This window comes from Leopardus geoffroyi, chromosome C1 (genome assembly GCF_018350155.1).
Source record: "Leopardus geoffroyi isolate Oge1 chromosome C1, O.geoffroyi_Oge1_pat1.0, whole genome shotgun sequence".
NCBI classification, from domain to species: Eukaryota; Metazoa; Chordata; class Mammalia; order Carnivora; family Felidae; genus Leopardus; species Leopardus geoffroyi.
In genome coordinates this window covers 100,133,053-100,147,340 of record NC_059328.1, presented here as the reverse complement: position 1 = coordinate 100,147,340, position 14,288 = coordinate 100,133,053, and the positions used below count along the sequence as shown (strand labels likewise).

At 42.6% G+C, this 14,288-nt stretch overlaps 1 protein-coding gene across 1 annotated transcript in view; it reads right to left on the bottom strand.

The window, feature by feature from the left end:
* Positions 1-14,288, bottom strand: part of CD101 (CD101 molecule) — a 40,014-nt gene that overhangs the window by 13,721 nt on the left and 12,005 nt on the right. The window contains exons 4-7 of the mRNA XM_045478803.1: positions 8,805-9,191; positions 5,360-5,743; positions 4,264-4,668; positions 1,533-1,943 (exon numbers count right to left, since the gene is read on the bottom strand). Of these exons, the coding sequence (XP_045334759.1) occupies positions 1,533-1,943; positions 4,264-4,668; positions 5,360-5,743; positions 8,805-9,191 (1,587 nt within the window). The remainder of the gene's footprint in view (positions 1-1,532; positions 1,944-4,263; positions 4,669-5,359; positions 5,744-8,804; positions 9,192-14,288) is intronic.

Sequence of the window (14,288 nt, the reverse complement as noted above, 5' to 3'; positions counted from 1 at the left end):
ACAGCTGGCCACCCCCAGCCAGCCACACCTAACCCACAGATATGTTTTGTTTGACTCCCACAGTATTTTTTAAAAATTTGGATTAGCTGTGTATAGTCTCCACCAAGCGATATCACCAAAAAAGATTTTAGGCGTTTCTTGATGTACTAAAAGATTGGGCAACACTGAGCCCACATTTCCGGATGGGAAGGGTTTGCTAGCTTGAGCCAAGGAGCGGCTGCCTCCTTAAAGGGTGTGCGAACACTGTCAAGATTTGGCTTAGGCAACCGGGAGAAAGGGCTGCCAGCCACACAGATGGAGAATGCAGAAGTTTGCACGGGTCTTGTGGGATGGCAAGAATGATAATGAGGTTTGGGACGTGCTGCGCGTGAGGGTCTCAGGGGCATCCAAGCAGAAATGTACAACAGGCAGTTGGGAAGAAAGAGCCGGAGCTCAGGAGATCAGAGCGAAGTGTAAAGACTTTGCGCTATTTCATCGAAGGTGGTAGTTGAAACCAACACAGTATTTGAGAAGTTCTGGAGAGAGCAGAGAATAATGAGACAAAGGGGCCCAGGATCTGTCCCTGAGGAGCACCCACATTTACCAGGGAGAAGAAGGGCCTGAAGAACACAGAGAAGGGGAACCAGAGCAGCAAGAAAAGAGAGCCTTATGCTCCACTACTGTTTGGCTCCACTGCCCCCCCTACAGACCATAAGCTCCTTAAGGTAAGAGCTGTGCCTTATTTCTCTTTGTATCTCTAACTGTCTAATACATAGTAACGTTTATTATAATCTTATTTGTGGGTGTCCCATTGAAAATGCAATTTTAAGCACCAAACCAGACTAACTTCTTTGCATTGTGCTGTTGGATCTCAGCCAGTTCCCGAACCCTAGCCGTGACATCTGTCTCATTCTAATCAACCCTGGAGGTGACCAAACCGATACCAAGAGATCTAACCAACCCTGCCCACACTTCAACCGCAGCGCTCTTAGACCAGCGCACGTGGATGGAACTTCTATTACAGTTTTAAAGCTCTCCTGAGGAAGAGAAGACTCCCTCAGTAAGCATTCCGACAGTTAACTACTCTTATTTGCCATATGTTTAGGCAGCCAAATGTTGAAAAGCAATTTCTCCACACATCCCTATAGAGTTGTACAGTTTCTGTTCACAGTGGGAGAAATATGCTTCGTATTACTCTCTCTTTGCCAAATTACAGTAGAGCCCCACTGGAATGACACAGCTTGTTATTAGAGATCTAGAGATACGATACCCTGGGTAGCTGCATAGAGCAGGCTGCCAGGCTGATAGGCAAACCAATCAAAGCGATCTTGTTCCCATCCAGACTCCTCAAAACCTCAGATTGACTCACCTTACGTGACTCCCACGTCCTCTGCTGGGCCACCAGGTCCTGCATTCATTGTGTAGGTGGCCACTATCCCTATGGCCCTGGGTCACATTTCTACCTTCAACATAATCCCTCCATTGAAGAGCTGCCCAAGAGAAGAAGGCCATCCTATAGAAAGCTGTTGTGAGAATACACTCATGAGGTTTACCTGTGGGCCTGAGTTTCAATTCTGTCAGACCTGACTTCTTTTCTCCAAGCTTGTGCCAAGTGCCGTTTCTGGACAAGAACCATTCTTCCACAGCACAGTGGTATCTGCCCTGATCGCTGTCTTCCACATTCAGAATCTGTAGCTGAAACAAGTCCTGGGAAACTTTCTTGGGGTGGAATTTTTGTTGTCTCAGTAGGGAGTGAAATTCATCCCCATATTTTACAACATTGGTTTGGTCCATTTCCAGGATCCTCCGCCAGGTTGCATTCATGGAAATGGGAGAGAAGTACCAAATAACGGCTAACTGGAGGTCTCCAGTGGACTGGGACAAGATGCTACATTCTATGTTGGTGTTGGAGTTGATGAAGATCTCTTGGACTTGACTGGTTGAGTTCACTCTTAGCTTGCTCTCTAAATGAAAAGAATGGTGACAGTTACTTTGTTTTGTTTGTTACTTTGTTTGTTTTGTTTGTTACTTTGCTAGAAAATAGAATTTTAAGGCAGAGGCCAACTGGGACAATGTCTCCTCCATCCACTGGATGGGGGAATTTCCTCCCCAGCAGCCCCACTCACTGCCCATTGAGCCTCTGAACAGCTCCCCAACTGACAAACCAGTCCATTCCATCTTTGGACATCTCTGCCACTAGAGAATTCTTTCCGATATCAAGTTGAATCTTACCACTCCATACCTTCCAGCCACTGGTCCTGGTTCTGCCCTTACCTGGATGAGTCGGATGGGAATGTGGGGTGGGAGGAAGTGTCATACAGGAAACTAATCTCTTCCACATGATAATGCCTCATTATTGAAGCTTAGACATCTTCTCTTCTGCAGCATTTCATAAATCAAAGTGGGAGAAAGTGCCCCTATTAATGCTTTGTCTGTGTGCTCACTCTCCAGAGTACCCCCAGATTCACAGTTTGCCAAATGCCCTTGTTGGTATCTGCCCTTGAACTCAGGTAAACAAAAGCAAGTTGTACGTGGGCTATTAACATTATATGTTTCTTTGCAGCCAGTCAACTGTAAGAATCTCATACAGATACATAGTCAACTACCCTTTTATTCCAGCAGCTTTTCTGCTCTGTCGGGAAGATGAATGCTAAAACCTGCCTTCCAAACCTTATTCTAACCTCTTGCTGACATCACTGATTCTGCTTTTGTAACTGCTTCTTGAAGTTGCCAGTAGATCCCTTTATTCTTCCTTCAACAAACATTTATTAAGCACACACTGTGTTCTCTGTCAGGCTATTCCCCACTCTGTGGCTACCTTCCTTCCGTGGGTTCACAGTCTAGAGGGAGACACTAGTACAGTCACAGGGGCTTAGGATTACAAGACTGTGTCACCCAAGAGTGACAGAGGTATGCAGAAGTCAGAGCACAGGGCACGACTACCTAACTCAAATATGGGAGTGTGGGGAGGCTTTCTGGAGAAGAGACCTCTAACCAAAGTCTTAAGGGTTAATAGGAATTAGTCTGATGGAGAAGAGGCTAAAGCGTTCCACACAAAACACATGACTTGAACAAAGACTGAAAGAGGGAGAGAACATAGAGTATTTGAGGGCCTGCAACTAGCTCAGTGTGGCTGGAGCTCAAATTCAAGATGGAAAGTAGAAGATGAGTCAATCAACAAGGAGATCATTACTAGTACAAAAGATGTCACTCAGCAGCAGAGAGAATGACCACTACCATGTCTGAGCATCCACTCCACCCATCGGCACTGTACTAGGCACATTATCTATGTGTCACCACCTTTAACGTGCGCATCTTTAAAGAGCAACTTATGGATGAAGTACCTAGACTTGGACGGATTGTGTGACTTGTCCACAGCTATGCTGCTGTCTGGTGCCTGTCAGATTGAAATGACTTCAAAGGCTCTTGAACACTCTGCCTTAAAAGAATGCAAGCCATAAAAGAAGATGCATGACCCAGCAGAACTTTGCCCAGGTTGTGTCATACTTTTTACCTCTGTTCTTTTACCAGCTGACAAGGTAAATTATATTTGACTATATTCATATCCTCTCTCTTATACATTCACATGGTAAAACAAGAGGATAAATGTATTCTAATGGAATTTACGTTATCCATACCACTAATGGAGACATTCCAAACATTTAATGACTCATGAGGCATGGGCAGTGACCAATCCAAAAGAATGCCTCCCCCAGCTCTAGGAGCTGGTCCTAGAGGCCCCCTGTTGTGCCACATGGTACCTTGCAGGTGCTGGGAACTTATGGGAAGGGGGGAAGGGGCATGGAGCCACAGTTATTATTAGTCAGTGTGGAAGTCTGTCAATGTTTTAACAATCAGTATAGCCATCCCATGCACGTTAACTCAATGTCAGCCTGGATATTGGTTTTCTGTGGTGCTAACTTATACAGTAAGAACATGGGGAGAAGGTATTTTATGTTTTAATTCTACAAACTTACCCAACATGGGAGAAATGTGTTGGTTTGTTTTGTTTTTTGTTTTTTTTTTTTTTTTTCAACGTTTATTTATTTTTGGGACAGAGAAAGACAGAGCATGAACGGGGGAGGGGCAGAGAGAGAGGGAGACACAGAATCGGAAACAGGCTCCAGGCTCTGAGCCATCAGCCCAGAGCCTGACGCGGGGCTCGAACTCACGGACCGCGAGATCGTGACCTGGCTGAAGTCGGACGCTTAACCGACTGCGCCACCCAGGCGCCCCTGTGTTGGTTTGTTTTTAAAGCATGGACTAATTTCAGGTGGTGTTTACCTGGCAAAGTGATGGCTATCATCAGCGAGTGAGAGACAGCAGAAGCCCTCGGGGGGCCGCTCGTGTCTGGGGAATTTCTGGCGTAAACTTCTACTTGACACCGATAAACTCCTGCTTCTTCCTCCGTGGCATCGTGGATTAGGAGTTGAGAGTAAAATGAGGACTGCAAAAGCTTTGTCTTCTTTTGGAACTGAGATAGGAAATCCCCCCACTCAATAGTGCCATTCCAGGTGATTCGAACAAGCAGATAAAAGACCTGAGATCTTGCTGGCTGGAACTGCCACGTCACAGTGAGTGGCACCCTGAGGTGGGAGAAGTCAGCCTCCACTATGCAGGACAGGCCAAAGGTGTTGGTTAATGTCACTTGGGGTTGACGGCTCATCAGCTTAACCTGTAAACTCGACTCTGTGGGCAGAAATAGATGGGAAACAGGATTTCTAATATGCTTATCAAATCAAAGCCTTCCTATTCACCTATTCACACAGAGCCATGCATTTGTACATCGGGAGAATCAAATATTTGGAGGTAAAAGTTGACTCACAGTACAGCCTGTCCTGAAATCTGTCCTCAGATTTCCAAAGCTGACCCTGTTCTAAGAGTGTTCTCAGTAGTGACAACAAACAGGCAGTGTCTCTTCAGCCTGCTGCTTAGACAGCTGCTACGGAGTGGGTGGGGCACTCCCCAGCCCAGTGGCTGGCCTCCCTCCCTTATTTCCACTCACAGGCTCAGTGTCACTGTTCGGAACATGCTAGAAGACTCTGCAACACAGAGCCACAGCTGTCAAAAGCCCGAATGTATGAGGCTCAGCTCCACTGGCCATGTGTCCTCTGTAAGTCTACTCCAGGTCATAGGCTTTTGTTTTTAGCTGTGAATAATAGCCTGCAAGGGGCACCCTACAGATGATCTTCATAAAGATGAGTAAACTTTAGAGAGTAATTGACGGACATGGCAGCCAGAAACGATGCTCCGTGTTCTGGGGTGTACGTGCCCTAACTGGGGGGTTCAGGGTGACACACAATCAGACTCTACTGCGTCGCACTGCAGAGGAAGGTACCGACGACCCACAAGTTCAGAAAAGGATTTCTTGGACACTTACCCAGAGATCTGATGGTGACCGACAACCTCTGAGTCCAGCTCCAACCTCTGGCCTGGTTCTGGGCGCTCTCAGACACTCGGCACTCGTATATACCACCGTCCGTAATGGTGGTGGAGGTGATCTCCAGCTGGAAAGTGGCCCAGTCCGTTTTCTCCAGCCTTGTGTTGCTGTGGTTATTGAGTTCCTTGTAGGGGGCGCCTAGCTGCACCGTGCCATCCTGCCCCATGCCAGCCACGAACTCTGGCTGCGTCTGGCCCTGTGGGAGGTGCCACCATTCCACAGACAGGGGACTCTCGGTTCCATCTGCCTTGCAGAGAAGGGTTAATACCTCTCCTTCCCACACTGCTTGCTGCTTACTCTTGGTATATAAGGCCACATTTCTTGCTGTGGATTACAGATTTGAGAGGAAAAAAAGGGTTTCAAGTAAATGAAAACGTTTCAAAAACACAGTGACATCTCTTTAGGATCTGACTCGTTTTGTGACCAATCAGATCAGGCCGTGTAGTCCTGGACCACCCTCAGAAAAGAAATTGGCTAAACACTTAAATAGTGGGCACAAGACAATAGAAAGAATATCAGGAGAACTTATTTACACTTAAACAATTTATAATTTGCCCTCATTTTTAGTGATTTGTTAAATCAGCCCTTCATTAAGAACATCTAGTTGGGAAAACATCTGGTAATATTTTCTTAGATTAATTAGGGTGGGTATATGAGCCTGAAAGTAACAAAGCTGTGTTTATTTAAATTTCTAGTTTTTTGGAATTTTGTGTTTCACAGTTCAAAATGACATTCCTCTCCCTACTTATCTTTCCCTAATTAGTATGTGTTTTGAACAGGGAACGAGTGTTGGTAATTAGATTTCTGTTCAAATTACTGCTATTAGGGGTGCCTGGCTCGCTTGGTCCATGGAGCATGTGACTCTTGACCTCCGGGTCATGAGTTCAAGCCCCACACTGGTTGCAGAGTTTATTGAAAAAAAAAAAAAAAAAAAAACAAGAACAACAGAATAAACAGAATACTACCATTAAAAGCAATTACTTGGGAGAAAATACACATATATAGATTTCTCTTTTTCAAATCATATATTCACATAGCTAGAGATATATTAATGGTTTGGTTGAGGGAAGATCCTTCTTACAGCTGAACTACAATGTTAAACTGCAAATATAAGTCTGGCTCCCAGAAATTCAAGACACGTGGAAATGCAAACATTCGGACGCGTCCTGGGCAAGGTTTTGTCCTGGGTGCTGTGTGGGCAAGGCAAAGACATCTCAGTAGCTCATGCATCCCAGGCTTAAGGCCGAAGCCCTGGGAGTCAGAGTTACCCTGGGCAACACACTGCTCCCTGAGCCTCGATTTTCTTTCCTGCAAATACAAAGGTAATAATCGCACCCACCTTATGGCATTGTTGGGAGGACTAAAAGTGGTACTTGCTTAAGGGCTTAGCCTGCCGGCAAGGGGAAGCTAATAGCTTTGGCTGTAATGATAGGTGCTTAGTGAAAGTGGGGTGGTTTAAAGACAAAAGAGACAAAAACAAAATAGACTTGGGATGAGAAATTTAAATAGGATCTAAGTGAATTTGCAAATTGTTCTTCCCTGCTGAGGAAGGAGTTTAGTCTTCTCCTGCTTTATATATATATACATATATATATATATATGTATGTATATATGTATGTATATGTATGTATGTGTATATGTATGTATATGTATGTTACAAAGGCAGAATGAAGGTTGATATCTACAAATAAATTTAATATATGTATTTAATATTTTAATATAATTAATAATACTATTGATTCTTATTTCAATAATATTTTATATATATTATATATTATATCACATATATGCAAGCCTGCTTCCAAATTTTGGGTGTTAGAGGCAGGATTATACTTAGAGTCATTTTCAAGTTAAAAATAGACTCATAACTGAAGCTTAGAACGTAAAGAGGAAATTATTACTCATAATCTCACTACTCTAATATAACCATTATGATTAGTTTCAACTAACATCAATTTTTTTAAGAAAAGATGAGGTGTCCTTAACTCATTACAGTCATTACTGCCTCTTGGTAAGAAGTAATATACTTATCAAGTGTGTGTAAGTTACAGATTCACAGTGGTAGCGAGTACCCCCTTCTGTTTAAAATATTCATAGAATGAGAAGACTCTGCTCATACTTTGGTTTGATTTTCAAAACTGTGAATGCTCAACAGGATCCTTAATAAATTTGCTAACAATTTTTTTCTGTTTCTGCACATGGGGCCCAGTTTGGATTCCAGCCTGTTCAAAGAACTATTTTTTGCTTTGGAAGACCACCCTACTGATGGGCTTAGGATCTGGGCACCCTTTGGCACAAATTCCCATATGTGGAATTTAAGAAAGCTTTACCGATATGTTTCGGCAGAGACTGAGATGCATGAAACAGAGACCTAGACCTGTGTAAGTATGTAAGCCCGCCCACCTAGTTTTTCCTGAATCCTAGAAAGTTCGACCAAATGTTTAGCGTGAAAACTAACACCAACACGCTTCCTGGCTTGCCACTCTAGGCCAAAGATTGTGATCTTCATTGCTAGCAAATGGGGTGACGGAGAAAAGCATGAAAGGGAAATTTGTCCATCTTTGGAGATGCCTCCAAGGAACCAGTGAGACAAGGGTATCTTTATTTTTTGTTGGGTTGTGTTTTGTGCTCTTGGGCAATTAGTCTTTCTAGACTTAGAATATAATACCCAGCCCGAAGCATCCTAATGTTCGTTGTAGATTTGTGTGTTTTCTCTTCACACAAAAAGCACTGACTGCTCAACCATGTTTCAGGTCACCCAACTTTCATGAACTAAACAAGGCCTAAGTGGCCTTCCACTTTCATGCATACAGATACTCAAAGTGGTTTGGACAGGCACGTCACATTACAGCAAAATGCAGGGGACAACATCTGCCTGCTATCATTTACCTCTTCATTTCTTAGTCTGAGTCATGCTTTGATGTAGCATTAAGATGCACTATCATCCTGTGTATCAGGTTAAGATAACAGAGGATTGACCAAAGGTACCTGAAAGGTGTTGGGGGGGGGGGGTGGGGAGCATAATGTAGGTGTGCATTCCCCAGGAAGGAGGCCAAGTGTCATTTTTCCCTCTTCACACACTCACATCACACAGACAACGATAGAAGACAGAGGGTTTCATTAATACAGGTGTTCCCTGCTTGAAGAAAAACCCAAGGTGCAAAAATTAGGACTAACAGCAGACAGAATCAAAGAATCTAAGACGTAAGACAGCAAGAAGAGACTTCAGGACAATCTAATTGTGTGTCTTTCACGCCACCTCAAAGTGATCTGACTGACACCTGCCTCTGCAGGAGAAGTCCGCCGTGTCCGTGAAGTCATACTGTACTCACAAAGGAGGGAAGCTGAGAACAGCCCAGTCATGTGTGGCCCTGACTTCACATACCTGCTGGCATCCTCAGATGCACGCGGCTGTCCGGTGACTGCTTTCTCTGAAGCACATCCCAGGAGTCCATCTGATTTCTTACCACCTCTTCCACGGCACATGTGTAGGCCCCTTCATCCTCGGGGTCCATAGAAAAGATCTTGAGAGAGAAAACCTTGGGGTTTAACTTTGAAACCTGGAGCTGTCCTTGACTTGCTCTCTCTCTGTAGTCTCTCTTGAGGTCCAGAACACCACGAGCATTGATGCGGGCCACCTCGTTACCATTAAAGAGCCAGATGCCCTGAAGCTGTGGGTCCTGGCCACTGCCTACTACCAGGCAAACCAGTTCTAAGGGTTTCCCTGCTGTAAACGTGCTCTGGGTGGTAATGTTGACTTGAAAATCTCTCACTAGGAAACAAAAGCAAAGCAGATATTTAGAGAAGTCACAGCATCTGTCCTTTCAGTATGCGGAGAGATAATACCTCCTGTAAGGATCCACAAGGATTGAATTTCATGTGGGAGTTTAGCTCCAAACAGCAGGTCAGCCAAAGAAATGCCTAGAAGCAAAGATGCCCTTGACTATTTCTTAAATCATTCAGAAAGAACAACATACATAGCTTTCTGAATGCAATCCTAGTAAGCAAAACGTATGCATAGAAATATAAAGTATACAGTATTGTATCTATTTTTAATAAAAAAATATATAACATCTTATGGTATGTTGAATTGCTATAAATTGGGATTTTTTTTTTGGCTGAGAATATCCAGTGGAATTTTCTTAAGTTAAAGCACATGTGATGTATGACTAGTCTGCAGTTAACATAATCCCTAACCATGAAAAACTGAAAGTTTTTCCTAAGACTGGGAAAAGGCAAAGATGCCCACTCTCACCACTTCTATCCAACATAGTACTGGAAGCCTTACCCAGAGAAATTAGTCAGGGTAAAAAAAAAAAAAAAAGTAAAAATGAAGTAAAATCATCCATTTGCAGATGACGTGGTCTTATATATAGAAACCCCGAAAGACTCCACCAAAAAACTATTAAAATGAATAGTTTCAGTAAAGTTGCAGGATACAAAATGAACATAAAAAAAAATCAGTTGCATTTCTATACACTAACAACAAAGTACGGCGAAACAACAAAGTACGGATCGTGAGTAACTTGTTCTGTGAGTGTTCCGCATGACGAGCAAACATTTCTAATAAATTTTTAATTTTTTTTTTTTCAACGTTTATTTATTTTTGGGACAGAGAGAGACAGAGCATGAATGGGGGAGGGGCAGAGAGAGAGGGAGACACAGAATCGGAAACAGGCTCCAGGCTCTGAGCCATCAGCCCAGAGCCTGACGCGGGGCTCGAACTCACGGACCGCGAGATCGTGACCTGGCTGAAGTCGGACGCTTAACCGACTGCGCCACCCAGGCGCCCCAAACATTTCTAATAAATTTTAACTTGATAAATGAGCGATGTCTAGCCATATGAGTAGTACGTGACGTCAAATGTCACATGATCACAACTGAGCCAATGGTTCTTCTCTTTCTCTCTCTTTTGCTGTGGGATTGTGGGTGATCGTCTCCCATGCTCAGATACTCAGTCTCACACCGTGGTGTTTGGCAGAAGTCAGTGATTTTTCAGAGTGTTGGAAGGTGCCCATAACTGGCACCAGTGTATTTTTGTCACTTCAAAGTGCCTATGGACAGTCCTTTGATTTCCAGACAAGAGTAAGCTTAGAAATGCTTTGCTCATTCTATGAATTCTATATGTTAGGCTGTCTGCACACATAGACCCTTTCCTCTGCTGCCTTATTGCCAATTACATTAAATACAGTATATGACAAGAGTTTATTGATACTATACTGTAATCAACATCTGTTAGTGATAGTGAAAGTCACCCTTTACAATAACCCTCTTCTCTCTTGTTTCCCTCACACCAGCCATGAAGATTTTCAAAGGTAAGTACAGGTTAACTTGTTTATTTTTCTTTATATTTTTGTATTTTCTTTATTATTTTATATTATATTACAGTATTGTAATCATTTTTATGTGAACATTTTTGGGTTGTGGAACAAATCATCTGAGTTTCCATTATCTCTTATGAAGAAATCCACTTTGATATACAAGTGCTTTGGATTACCAGCATGTTTCTGGAACAATTTATGCTCTCAAACCAAGGTTTTACTGTACTGGAAAAAGACATTAAGAAAACAATTTCTACAGATGGACAACAGGCACGTGAAAAGATGTTCAGCATCACTCATCATCAGGGAAGTGCAAATCAAAACCAAAATGAGATATTAGTTCATCCCTGTTAGAATGGCTATTATCAAAAGGACAGGAAATAACATGTGCTGGAGAAGATGCGGTGACAAGGCAACGCTTTTACACTGATGTTAGGAATGTAAATCGGTGCCACCAATATTGAAAACAGTATAGAGATTTCTTGGGGCGCCTGGGTGGCGCAGTCGGTTAAGCGTCCGACTTCAGCCAGGTCACGATCTCGCGGTCCGTGAGTTCGAGCCCCGCGTCGGGCTCTGGGCTGATGGCTCAGAGCCTGGAGCCTGTTTCTGATTCTGTGTCTCCCTCTCTCTCTGCCCCTCCCCGTTCATGCTCTGTCTCTCTCTGTCCCAAAAATAAATAAATTAAAAAAAAAAAAAAAAAAAAAAAAAGAATGGCTATTATCAAAAGGACAGGAAATAACATGTGCTGGAGAAGATGCGGTGACAAGGCAACGCTTTTACACTGATGTTAGGAATGTAAATCGGTGCCACCAATATTGAAAACAGTATAGAGATTTCTCAAAAAATTAAAAATAGAATTACCTTATGAGGCAGCTATTCCTCTTCTGGGTATTTATTCAAAGAATACAAAAACACCAAGAAGATATATGTACCCTTATGTTCATTGCAGCATTATTTATAATAGTTAAGATACAGAAACAACCTAAGTGTCCATCAATGGATGAATGGATAAAGAAAATGTGGTACACACACACACACACACACACACACACACACACACAGAAGAATACTACTTAGCCATAAAAAAGAAAGAAATCTTGCCATTTCCAACAACATGGATGGACCTTGAGGGTATTTTTCGAAGTGAAATAAATTAGGCAGAGAAAGACAAATACCATATGATTTCACTTATATGTGGACTCTAAAAACCAAAACAAATGAACAAACAAAATAAAAATGAGCTCACAGATACAGAGAACAGATTTGTGGTTGCCAGAGGGGAAGGGGGTTGGAGAGTGGGCAAAATGGGTGAAGGGGTTCAATTGTATGCTGATGGATTGTAACTAGACTTATGGTGGTGATCCCTTGTAGTGTATACAAACATCGAATTCTAATGTTGCACACCTGCAACTTAATGTCATATACTAATTTTATCTCAATTTAAAAAAAGCTCATTTACAACAGTGTCGAAAAGAAGAAAATACTCAGGAATAAATTTAACCAAGGAGGTGAAAGACATTTGCACTGAAAACTACAAAATATGGATTAAAGAAAGTAAAGAAGATGCAAATAAATGGAAAGATATTCTGTGTTCATGGGTTGGAAAAGTGAAAACAAGTATTGGTGAGGATGTGGAGATCAACTGATGAATGGATAAAGAAGATGTGATTTATATATACAATGGAATACTACTTGTCAATGAGAAAGAATGAAATCTGGCCATTTGTAGCAACGTGGATGGGACTGGAGAGTGTTATGCTAAGTGAAATAAGTCAGGCAGAGAAAGACAGATACCATATGTTTTCACTCATATGTGGATTCTGAGAAACTGAACAGAAGACCATGGGGGAAGAGAAGGAGAAAAAATAGCTACAAACAGAGAGGGAGGGAGACAAACCACAAGAGACTATTAAGTACAGAGAACAAACTAAGGGTGGATGGGGGGGGGATGGGGGAGAGGGGAAAGTGGGTGATGGGCATTGAGAAGGGCACTTGTTGGGATGAGCACTGGGTGTTGTATGGGAACCAATTTGACAATAAATTTCATAAAAAAAAAGGATGTGGAGGCAAGGGAATGTAATATTGGTGGGAATATAACATTATAGAAACAGTGTGGAAGTGCCTCAAAAATTAAAAACAGACCTATCATATAATCCCAGTGATCCCACTTCTGGGTGTAGTATCCAAAGGAAATGAAGTCAGTATCTCAAAGAGAGATCTGCATTCCCATGTTTATTATGCATGGTAACAAAGATAATGGAGTCAACCTAAGTACCCATTGATGGATGGATGAATGAAGAAAATGTGGTATATATACACACTGAAATATTATGCAGCCCTGAGAGAAAAGGAAATCCTGTCATTTCAACACCACGGATCAACCTGGAGGATATTAGGCTAAGTGAAATAAGCCAGACACAGAAGGACAAAGACGGCAGGAACTCGCTTGTATGTGGCATCTAAAACTGCCGAACTCATAAAAGCAGAGAGTAGGATGGTAGTTGCCAGGATCTGGGGGAGGGGATGGAAGAGGGAGATTGTGATCAAAGGGGACAAAGTTTCCATTATGTGAGATAAGTTTTATAGATCTAATGTATAGCAAGTGACTACAGTTAATAACACCGTGTTGCATACTTGAAATCTGCTGAGAACAGAGATCTTAAGGGTTTGCACCATACACACATGCACACACACCCCCACCCCCCCCACACACACACACTACACACAGAAAGTAACTATGTGAGATAATGGATATGTTAATTAGCCTGACTGTGGTAATGGTTTCAAAATGCATGTCTATCAAAACATCATGTACACCTTAATGGGGGGTGGGAGGGAGGGGAGGGTGGGTGATGGGTATTGAGGAGGGCACCTGTTGGGATGAGCACTGGGTGTTGTATGGAAACCAATTTGACAATAAATTTCAACTAAAAAAAAACATCATGCACACCTTAAATATATACAATTTTTGTCAACATAAATAAAGACTGTTTTATATAAAAAGTTCTCGGAGAGAAAAAGCACCCATGATGTGCCCCCACAGAACTCACTGAGTATAACTTGGACACTCAAGGCCAGAGACAATTATTTTAATGAAACAGAATAACACTTTTCCTAAAAAAAAAAAAAAGAAAAAAAAAAAAAAAGAAGGAACTTCCAATGATCCACCATTGGATCACTGCTTTTAGCATGGATATATATAGTTTTCACAACCTCTTCCTATTGGACCACAGCCTGTGTAGAGAAACCAGGAATCACAGCTGAGGCTTCCTGCTTGCTTTGATGAAAACGCCAATGGATCATGAAGAGGGATACCATCCCAAGTAGGAAATGGTGTCAGGTGGGAGGATAGCCTGGCCGTGACGAAGATAAGCCTCCACCCTGGAAGCGGGCTACTCTGGGGCCCGGGTATCTGTGGTGCAGGATCACTGGAGAAACACACCAGCTCCACTTCTTACCAGTATTTAGCCTGTTTGAGGCTCAGGTTCCTTGTTTTAAAAATGGGGAGACGACTAGTTGCCCCATAGGGTAAGGACTACATTAGATAA